The sequence below is a fragment of the Pseudomyrmex gracilis genome, unplaced genomic scaffold (assembly GCF_002006095.1).
Source record: "Pseudomyrmex gracilis isolate BER0280 unplaced genomic scaffold, ASM200609v1 scaffold_212, whole genome shotgun sequence".
Lineage (NCBI taxonomy): Eukaryota > Metazoa > Arthropoda > Insecta > Hymenoptera > Formicidae > Pseudomyrmex > Pseudomyrmex gracilis.
Window position 1 is genome coordinate 255,503 of NW_018020796.1, and position 11,088 is coordinate 266,590.

The window sequence follows — 11,088 nt, forward strand, 5'->3', positions numbered from 1 at the left end:
ATGCACGCTTATTCGCGGATCTTTGTTAATTAAAATCTCAGTAACTATTGCAAATCTAGCAAAATGGTATAAGACTTTTTGACTCAGTTTTACTCCTTCTACCTGCCTACGAGAGATTGTACGGCCATTCTGGGACACCCTGTATACTGACGGGATCGACAATATCGGTTAAGTTAGTCGCTGAAATTGTGATCTTTCGAAGATGCTGTGTGCCAGTTACAAAATTTCAAAGTGAAAAAAATTAAAGGCCGCAAATCGATCTAAAACTTATCTTAGTTCTATACGCGCGCGAGCAATAAAAGTTTGTCCCTGACGCCCGAACGATATAGCGCAATCTACTGTACTTGTGCGGTTATAAAATAAAATTTTCTTAGCCCTTGTAATAAAGTTCTTTAAAGCAACGGAACAGATTTTTCGCGAGGATTGAAAATTCACTTCACAAATTTCGTTTTAATTAATTAAGAATTGGTATCAAAATCGTGATGAAAAAAAAAAAACGATTATTTTTTTCTCGCTCAAACGGAAATTCAAAGTTTCCTCGTTCTGTGTTCGCAGGTACTACTACGACAAGAACATCATGACGAAGGTGCACGGCAAGAGGTACGCGTACAAGTTCGATTTCCAGGGATTGGCGGCGGCGACGCAGCCGGCGGCGGCCGATCCCGCGGCGTACAAATACCAGAGCGAGCTGTTTATGTCCGGTTACGGCCACGCTAAGCTGAACCTGATGCCGCCGCCGGCGGCGTCCGTCTCGGTTTCCGTTCCCGGGGGTTTGTTCCAGTCGGCGTCGAGCTACTGGTCGACGAGTCCGGGCGCCAACTTGTATGCCGGCCATCACACGGCCTCGGGACACGTGCCGCCTCATCTCGGCACGTATCCTCATTACGCATGACCCGCCGCCGAGCACTGGGGTGCCTTGGGCACACCGCGTTAAGAATGTTTCTACTTGAAAAAAAAAAGAAAAAAAAAAGAAAAAACGGAACGCGAGTTCTGTCGCCGCCGCCACCGCCGTCGTCGGCGGCGTGTGTAAACGTTAATTTGCGCGTCACGATTTTTGTGACCTCCCTTAATCTCGTTTTTCCCATCTCGAAGAAGAAGGCTCGGATCGCACCGTTGCTTGAAGTATTCGCACGAATCTGTCCATCCCGCGTGTACATTATTATATTTTGTTCGCAGTGTGTGTTATTTTGTGTTTTAATAGATTGTTCCTCGTGTCAGAGTTAAGCGCGAGCGGGGGTGGGAAAATTTATATAAAAAGCTTAAGCAATAAGGAACGACAATCACGAAGTAGCAGCGGAAACAACAGACATCCGTCAGTGACGCGTATACGTGTTGAAGTTGTTGCGATAAAAAGAATAAAAAAAAAAAAAAACTCGCGCGCGCGAAGGAAAACAATTAGAGGCTCTTTTCTGCCGTCCTTAGTTAAGATGTTATGTCTTGCACATTTTTTGCATTTTTCAAGATATATTGCAGTATTGCAAGTTTTACGCACGTCTTTTTTACGTTCCATCTTCCAAATAAAGCTAGAAAGTCCTAAAGGCTTTGTAGACGTCTAGAACAGACATGTCCAAACGCCGGCTCCGGAGGGCGAAACCTTCCCCCTTTCCATCGCTGGACGTGTCTGATATAGACTATACTATAATATTTAAATGTTACTAGACTATACTGTAGTATTTAAACGATACTATAGTATAGTCTATATCAGACACACATGTTCAGCGGTGGAGAGGGGAAAAAGGTTTTGCCCACCGCTCCGGAGCCGGAGTTTGGACATGTCTTCTGATCCAAAGAAAATGTTTAACTTAGTTGTCCTAACTGTGCTGACGGCGCAAACAAAAGAATAAAACCTCAGTTGTTTTTATTCTTCCCATGCGCTAGATAGAATATTTTAGCTAAGGAGGACAGTTTTCCTGTTACGTAATCGCGAGATTCAATTCGCTAAAATGGTTTTAACTGCGTTTTTTTTGTTTAACATATCATCGACTTCGACACTAAACGAACAGTAGTGTTTCTCAGATCTTGACATTTAGACAAGTTTTCCGTCAGACAATTAAAAAAAAACACTGAATAAATAAAAATAGACGATATATATATATATTTGTAGTCGAAACGTGGTTTGGACAGATTCAACGATTGAATCTTAAAGACAGTCGTTCCACAGATAGAGTGCAATAATGCCGTCGCAACTTCGACGCGATACACACGACCGAGCGCGACAAACAAACGTCGTCGTAATCAGTGAACATTTACGGCGCCGCCGTAATGTACAGAGGCGATTCTTCACGTCAAACGAGTGCTCTATGGACTTTCGATTCGCCGCGGCCGACGGCGCGCCCGAGAAAAAAAAAAAAAACTATTGTAAGAACGTTGTACATACAGTATAATGCATATTACGTTATAAAGGGTGTGTGCGTCCGTGAGATATGAATTCACGCGAATCTCTTTGCCGTCATTGCTCTTATCGGGGGGGGAGGGGAGGGGGGGAAATAAATAAAATACACGCCGTAGAATTTTTGCCGAAACCCGAGCGCGCGTTATGATAAATACCGAATACCAAAGCGAAATGTGTCACCGCAACTGTGTGTATCTAGTCATACGTTAATTAACTTAATTTTCTTTTTTTTTTTTTTTTTTTTTTTTATCAACGCGCGCTCACGAATTTTGAAGAATACCACGCACGTTTGTGAAAATATTCCGGAGGAAAAGAAAAAAACAAGATAGGAGTTTTGTAATACAACCGCGTGACGGCAAATTGAACGCGCGAAACATTCTTGGTCCAAAGGAAACGTAAAAAGCTCCGTACACACACAGTAAATAAGAAGCCGGCCAAGTTCGCGAACGTCGTCGGCGATGTTTTTCCAATTGGATTGAATTGAACATGCGTGCACGTGAAAAACTGCGAAAAACTGCGTTGCTCGATAACGAGCAACGATCGTTCGCGTGCTCGACATCATCACCGCGAGTGACTCGATTCCGCGATCGCACGGGAGTTTGTGTGCGCGTGTTCGATTCAAATCAAAAAGAAACTCTTATAATACGTGTATCATAAACTCTTTTAACTTATTTGTTACGTTAAGAAATGGATAGAGACGCCACATTAAACAAATCGGGCGACGGGCGAGCAGAAGAATGAACCATCGACGAGTATATTGGTGAAAGTGTGTGTGTGTGTGTGCGCGCGTGCGTGTGTGTGTGTGTGTGTGAATCGGTCATGTACGCTGCTCGCTTAAGTGCGAATCACCCGTTTCTCGATTAATAATAATTTTACAACGAAACCACATTTTCATCATCCGTCATCGAGAAATGTAGACGATAATCAAAAAAGTACAACGTTTAAGTCATATCAATTGACGGCACACGCAATCAGAATCAAACTTCCATCTCTCTCTATCTCTCTCTCTCTCTCTCTCTCTCTCTTTCTCTTTAGAGAATCACACGTCGGGTATATACATATATATATATATATATACATATAATATATATATATATGTGGCCGCTCTATCCATAATGAGACGAAGGGTGGATTGCCGAGACCGGGTTTTTTCGATCGAACAATTCGGAGCGAAAGTTGTTCACGGTAGCAAATAGCAATTGGTGTAGCTCGAGTTGAAAATTATTTTTCTTTTTCCACTACGAAAACCACTTCTTTCAATGCTGTGTGTTTTTTGCTAAANAAAAAAAAAAAACCTACTCTTTCAAATCTACCGAAACACACGTGGATTCTTCATTTGGAACTTCCAAAATGAAGAAAAACCTCAATGTGCATTCGGGATGCATTTCTGAACATCGAGCGAACGAGCGCGGTAATATTCTCGATGATGAATAATGAAGATGATATAAAAAAAAAAAAAAAAACACCCACGTTCGAAATTTTATATAAAACGCAGAGAAAAAAAAACTGATTTACGCAAAATTACGCATAGTTTCCGGAACGAAATCCGGAAATTGTTTTGAACAACAAAGTGCGACGCAATAAGATGACTCTTCCTCGACGTGTCGGCAATCCGTCCCACCCCCGAAAAGAAAGGCGTACCTCGTGTCGAAGAGATGCGTAACTCTCTCCTTAAGTCGTATACTGTACCATATTACTCGTAAGTATATGCCCTAAGCATTCCTAGAGTTAAATTTAACGATTAGCGCGGCTCTTCGGAGCGGGGCCGTCCCGTGGGACCGATCGAAACATCCGTAAGGGAGAAAAAAAAAACAAAAAAAAAACAAAACAAAACAAAACACGTTATACCGACGGTTTCCGAATCCGGTCCGACGGGTCGTCGCCGAGCGCGAAGGGCGCTCTCATGTAGATAGGGTGTTTTCATGTGTAGCGTAGGCGTGTAGAGAGAATTTTAGTCTCTTAGCGCGAGAATGCGACGAGAGAGGATGTCACAAAATACGAAATAATCGTGTAGGTACTTTGTTCTCGTGTGTGTGTGCACGTTGAGAGCGCGAGAGTGTGTGTAACGCGCGCGTGAGTCTCTCGGAGCGGGCGTGACTTCGAAGTATGTATGAAGGTTGAATAATGATGAGCTGCGATGACTATATGATGACGACGATGACAATGATGGATGAGCGAACGAACGAGGGATGTCTGGATAACTAGCGTAGATCGCGTTTAGGGTTAGGTAGATAAGCGATCCCCTCCCCTCTCTCGAAGAAAAGGATCGAAGAGGCAGAGCGCACGGAATTTTTCTCGTCGCTTTGACGTGAGAACGGAACTCCTCGCGAAGAGAGAGAGAGGGCACAAAAGAAAAAAAAAAAAAATTCAAAAAGTAAGCGCGGAGGGGGGGAGCGCTGTTGTTGTTCTTGTTGTCGTGCGCTTGTATTAAAGTCGCCATGTTCTAATTAAACATGCCGACGGGGTTGTATCAGTCGTCGGCAAAATCAATGCAGGCCTTATATACCGTTATATATTTCTCCATACGCGTGTACTTCAAACCGATCTCTTGTTTCGACATCTTGTGCGCGAGAAGCGCGCAAGGTAGTATTCGGCGTACGATACGACGAGAGCGAAACGGAGACAGAAGGGAACAGACGCGCGCGGAAAACAAGCGGAGAAAAGTATCAGAGGAGAAAAAAAACACCGAGATTCCGCAGCTTTTCCCTCCCACTTCCGCGCGCGCGCGTGTGTGTGTGTGTGTGCGTGTCTCGTACGTGTATGTAAGTGTGAACGAAAACTGGTCGAAAAAAAAAAAAAAAAAAGAAGAAGCGAGACAAAGGGAACGTATAGACCGGCGCGCGAGACACAAAAGAACACGAAGCGCGATGGAGGAAGCGCGAAGGTGGGTGCAAGAGAAGAGGAGAACACACGCGGAGAGACGCCAGGAGGAGAAGAAGACAGGAGAGAAAAATAAGCCCCCAGGAACACACGGTAGGTCAGTCTCGGTTGCCGGCGGTTGGCGAATTGGTCGGGTTGCCATGGAGAAGAGGGCCGGGGGTGTGTATTCTCTCCGAGTTCGGCGAGGTCCGCCCCAACGGGAAACCCCCATTCGGGAAATTCGCGGCGTCGCCGCACCGAACGTGGTGCCGGAGGTTTAGCTCGGCTTGGCTAATCGATTCTGCTACCAATCAGCGCCCGCGCCGTTCCTTTTCCTCCTCCCTTTCTCTCTCCTGTCCTCTTCCGCCCTGTGAGTTTCTCTCTTTCTCTTCCTCCTCCTCATCCTCCTCTCACCCTCTTCCTCACTCTGATTCACTTGCTCTCTTCCTCTCTCTCTCTCTCTCTTTTCCTCTTGCCATGATTTTGTATGGGTGTATGTGTGTCCATTACCACCATCACTATATACTATCACCATCTACCACCAAGTAGCTCCGCTACTCCAGCACCTACGCAATCTCCACACCCATTTCACCATCATCGACTCCATATACTCTCTCTCTCTCGTGTGTACTCTTCCTCTCTCGCTGTTAGCGTTATCAACACCGCCTCCACTTACATATACGCGCTCCTTATAACATATCATATATATGTACACATGTACATATCTTACGTGCTACTCACCCTCTCTGGGTATATCTTGCCTCCTACGTGTATTATTCAAATATCCTCGTCCAGATGCACATTGCGGCCGGATGCAATAGCGCGTGTTAAAATTATAAGGGACGTGTGTGTCTCAAGACGACATTTCTCGGGTAATCGGGTTCTTACGTCGAATCCCGCGCGTTGCGCTGAAATGACAACGAAAATGATGCGTTTTAGAGAAAAACGACGCGAGTGAAACAAAAGACGAGTGCGATTTCGTTCGGAATAACATATTGTCTTATTTACACACACACACACACATTCGGTTTCCATTAAAATGCATCTTTTATTCTTACCAGAAGTTGCACCAATTCCGGATACGTCGAATCCATTCGGACGAGGCCATTTTATATTTTGGAAGGAGAAATATCGAGTTAAAAAAAAATCAAACAATTAATAGACGCGCTCGTATTTTTTGCGGCTCACCGCCAGCAAGATTTTGATGATCATGATAAGATAGATTAATTGAAAACCGCACATTCGGAGCGCGACAACAAACGTAAATATGATATTATTGATTTTTTTCGAACGTTACCGCGTTTCGCTCGAACGCGAATTCTCCGATCTCCGCGAAGGTTACACAAATTTGCGTTAGCTCGAAGCTCTCGCGAGATGTTGGAGCGTTATCTGGCGGAAACCTGGTTGAATTTCGACGAACAGATTCGTCGGTAACGCAATGGAAACACTTTTTTTATCGATCGTCGTCCGAGAAAGAAAAACCGATCTTACCGACAGGTAAGGTTTTATCCGCTCGTCACACACAGAGGGTGCATTTGAAAATATCTCGCGATTCGGATGTGTGTATTTCTCATCTTCCCGCTCACTTGTGACGATCGAATTCGAATTGTGAGCGATGTCGGAAAGCAAAAACACGGACGAAAAGGAAAGGAAGAAATTAGATTCCAGCTAGACGAGGCGCGCATGTGTGCCGTGATACGCAGGATTCGTTGTGTCAAGGACACGTGTGTGTAATCGCGACACCTGTACGTGCAGCTAGACGAGCTTTTGCCGACTCGCGCGGTCATCGATATATTTATTTCTTCTCTGCCGCCGGCACGCCGCCGCCCGAGTAGTGGAAATATCAGGATCGCTCCTCTGCGAAGTTTTTCTAAAAACTTCACATTTCGCAACTAACCGACCGGATGTCAAAATGTCCAACACGCCGCATTTGAGTACTGGTGAATAAAAATTAAGAGAAATATTATTTTTTTGCAAAAATTTATATAAATCGCGTGACTGATGATCGCGAATTGACGAGTATAACGGCAGAACGTTTGTTTGGAATTCTGGACGGTTTCTTGTTTCTTTCAGGATCGGTGCCGCCGCCTCTCGCGCCTGGCAAAATACGTTTGTACAGCATGAGATTCTGCCCTTACGCGCAGAGAATACACCTGGTGCTGGACGCTAAGCAAATTCCGTAAATATATATATGTTAAATATTTTTATTTACTTACTTGCGCGATTGCACCGAAGATCGATTTGACCTCGAAATAATAAATGTTGAATAACATTATGTAAGCACTTATTTACATAGACACATGTGTATCCTACCTGTTATGTGTGGATTTTTATTTTTAGATATGACGCAGTGAATTTAAATCTACAGAAAAAACCGGAATGGTTTGTGGACAAAAATCCCTTGCAGAAGGTTCCCTGCATCGAACTGCCAGGAGGGGAAATATTGTACGAGAGTTTAATTATTGCCGACTATCTGGATGAAACTTATCCAAAGAACAAACTGTATCCAAACGATCCCTTGAAGAAAGCTAAAGACAGACTCTTGATCGACAGATTTAATTCAGTGATAACGCCTATGTACAAGGTAGATTGATCATTTTTCTTTTTTACACGTGAGTGTAAATCAAAACCGTTTGCATTTCATTGGAGGATGTCGTGTTTAGGGATTTTATTTGACAACTTTTGATCAACGGTCGTTTCAAGAGGCATTAACTGGTTTAGACATTTTCGAGCAAGAGTTGAAGAAGAGAGGAACTCCCTTCTTCGGAGGTTCTGAGCCAGGTATGGTGGATTTCATGATTTGGCCGTGGTGCGAGAGAGCGGATGTTATCAGGCTCATACGAGGGGAGGACTTTGTGGCACCTAAACAGCGGTTCCTGTGTCTGGTAAATACAATATCGCTGTGTTAGAAGGCGATGTGTGTGTATACAATTAGAGATCGTCACTATTAAAGCGATGTTTTTTTGTTTCAATACAGTTTGAATGGAAAATCGCTATGAAAGACCATCCGGCGGTGCGTGGCACTTACCTGGAAACCGAAGTACACGCCAAGTACATAAAGAGTTACATGACGGGGATACCTAATTACGACATGTTAACCACTAAGAGATAAAAATCAAACGATACAAAATTAAGAAATCTGTTCTGTTTAATTTTAAGATGAACGATCAGGTTTGCGCGCATTCCGTTGTATGACTTAATGTAGCAAGCAACGCTGGTGTAAATTACTAGAATTATATAGTGAAAATTGCATTTCCTAAAACTTGCATTTATAAAATTTAGAAATAAAGCTGCATGACGAGCAAAAACAGACACTAATTATCAGGGAAGAGGAGTCTTGTGTCCTATAAAATATAAATTTAAATTTAAGCTAACGCACAAATGCAGAAAAATTAATTTGTTTAAGTAAAATATTTAATTATAAACAATAATTTATGTTTATTAACATTTGCATATGTTACATCGATACATAGGCCTATTTTTCTGTTTTGTTCATATGTACTTACAATATTGATATTGGCGGTATTATAATTTAAGGGTGTAATTGTATCTAGGTACTATATATTACATATATACAAAATATCAAAATTAAAAAATGATTACAAATATATCTTAAAATGTTCCCTCTTATTCCTAAATAAACTTCAGTACTTGTGATCTCTGTTGTATCAAGAAAAAGATGCTACATCTGTGTCTATGGTAAGTTGGATTGCATCAGCCGTATCGGTTGGATGTAGTTACGTTGTGAATATTTTTGGACAATTGTCGGTGTTTTATACCACTTTCTTTATTATTATCTTTAATTTAAACAAATATACAACTTCGTGGCTTGACGTCAGGAACCCAACCTACGGTTTTAAATCTGTTATCAAAGACATAGAATGGCGTATGGACTAGCTTTATAGGTCCACCGAGCCAAAAGAGCACCAAACCAAACCATCCATTGTATCAATTGATAAATGATTAAACCACCATCTTATTCCAGAGATGAGTTACACAATCTACATCCGAGTAAATCAATAGTCATAATCCGTCAGTCAAGAAACTAAACGTTCTCATAAATCATCATATACACCCCATAGAAAAGAAAACATAGGAAGACCAGACACAATGCTATCATGAAAGATTTTGAGTTCTCTTTTCTTAAAGTTTTCAATTCTTCTTCGTTTTTTTTGAGAACCTCTTTGACTTTTTTCAATTCGTTCTCCAATCTCTCGCGATTCTCGATGGTAAATAACTTAGTTTTCAGCTTCTGCTCGATCACTTGAACCTTGTACCAAGTGTTTTGCAAACTGTCCTCCACACATTTCATCTGGGAGATACAATAACAATCAAACGCTTTTATCTTTCGCGATCTCAATCACTGTACTAATAATGAAAAAGAAAGATTGCAAGTACCTTGGCGATGATACTAATTTCCCGCGTCATTTCAGTTCAGTTAGATGATAAATCAGCTGGATTCTTAACGCAGCCGACACTGCAAGATTTATTTCTTATTACACTTTTGAAGTAGCTTTACGACAACAATTGACAAGACCATGACACACGTGGGCGTACGCGTCAGTTCAATTCAATGTCGTTCAATGATTCATTGAAAATGAAGAGAGGAAACTCGTACGCCAGTTTTTAGATAAGATAACCCTTTTGCGATTCGATTGGATACGCCGTACGTATTTTGCGTACATATATATGATGCAAGTGCGACACCGGCGGATTTCAAATGTCGACCGCGACAACGCGTTGCATAATATAAATAAATAATAAATAATGATATCACAAAAATTTAGGATAAATACATTGCACTACGTCCAGAGAAAACACTAAAACCAGAGAGAGAAAAATGGTTACAGAGCCGGAAAATGGTCACAATTGCATCACGCGGTTGAGAAATTATTACTTGTGTTAAGAATTATTCCTTCAAAATCTATCACGATTCTATATAAAAATATAATCCACTTACAAGTAATAGTCTTCTTCTTCTTCTTTGCACTTATGGCTCCGTGCCCCTTTAACTGTTTAGGCACCGGCCAGTCTTTGCTTTAAGCGCGCACAGGTTGGTTTGGATATGACACCAGTCTGTCTGCTGCGCTGTGTACTGAGACTAAGGACTTAGTAACGACAGGTAACAAGCAGGAAGGGAAGAGTAAACGTAAAAGGAGTAGAAGGGGAAGGGGAGGGAAGGGTAAAAGCTTGTTTACAAAGGAGACAGCGTTCCGCTAGGACAGTTATATACTTATGTTGGCTGTATTGACGAACTTTAGTAAAGCAAACATGGCGCTAAAATTACTGGAAAAGGCAACCTTTTCCACACTATACGGAGGGCTAAACCCGTTGTGGTACAAATCAATCAGCAACCTGTCTGTACTATCTTTATTGCATGGACAATGAAAGAATACATGATCAACACTCTGCTCCGGTTGGCCGCACTGGCACATAGCACTATCAACTATATTTTTCTCAAACAGGTGACTGTTCACTGCTGTGTGGTGTGTACGGATCCTAGACACTAGGGTGATTAACTGTCTTGGGAGGAACNTTCCTTTCTTAGTCCTAGAGTACCAAGGTTTGCCCAGCGGTTCCGGTACATACCTAAAATAACGACCGCCCTTATGGCGTGACAAACTAAGGAGATACTCTTTAGACCGCCGTAAAATATCTGACTTGATAGGTGGGAAGAGGGAAGAGACCTCCTGTTTTTCAGCCGGTTCAGGTAGGGACAAGGCCTGTTTTGCATGATAATCAGCAAGCTCGTTACCGTGTATTCCTACATGACCGGGTACCCAGACAAACTTAACTCTAACTCCTTTTCTTTCTAACTTCACATCTATCGCCTTTAT

General features: G+C 42.3%; 2 protein-coding genes and 1 long non-coding RNA gene across 5 annotated transcripts in view; 2 read left to right on the top strand and 1 right to left on the bottom strand.

Annotated features, from left to right (window-relative positions):
- LOC109858548 (transcriptional regulator ERG homolog) overlaps positions 1-4,882 on the top strand; it is a 50,919-nt gene extending 46,037 nt beyond the window's left edge. For all 3 annotated transcript variants that reach the window (XM_020435926.1, XM_020435924.1, XM_020435923.1), the window contains one exon: positions 556-4,882. In XM_020435926.1, coding sequence (XP_020291515.1) covers positions 556-892 — 337 coding nt within the window. In that variant the 3' untranslated portion in view covers positions 893-4,882. The remainder of the gene's footprint in view (positions 1-555) is intronic.
- A 1,958-nt stretch (positions 4,883-6,840) lies between these two features.
- On the top strand, positions 6,841-9,295 carry LOC109858549 (pyrimidodiazepine synthase-like). The gene is made up of 5 exons (XM_020435927.1): positions 6,841-7,191; positions 7,325-7,430; positions 7,592-7,835; positions 7,915-8,136; positions 8,229-9,295. Exons 1-5 carry the CDS (start codon positions 7,164-7,166, stop codon positions 8,361-8,363), a joined length of 735 nt encoding a protein of 244 aa, XP_020291516.1. The 5' UTR covers positions 6,841-7,163; the 3' UTR covers positions 8,364-9,295.
- A 94-nt stretch (positions 9,296-9,389) lies between these two features.
- LOC109858550 lies at positions 9,390-10,135 on the bottom strand. Its single transcript, XR_002250629.1, has 2 exons — positions 9,650-10,135; positions 9,390-9,563 (listed from the first exon to the last, which is right to left on the bottom strand). It is a non-coding gene; the product is annotated as an uncharacterized LOC109858550 (long non-coding RNA).
- Between the last annotated feature and the right edge of the window lie 953 nt (positions 10,136-11,088).

Bases quoted from the DNA above. Each gene is read 5' to 3' on its own strand.
- LOC109858549 (XM_020435927.1), top strand. From the start codon at position 7,164: ATGTCCAACACGCCGCATTTGAGTACTG. The intron at 7,192-7,324 runs GTGAATAAAAAT...TGTTTCTTTCAG, and splicing joins CACGCCGCATTTGAGTACTG to GATCGGTGCCGCCGCCTCTC. The intron at 7,431-7,591 runs GTAAATATATAT...TTTTATTTTTAG, and splicing joins CTGGACGCTAAGCAAATTCC to ATATGACGCAGTGAATTTAA.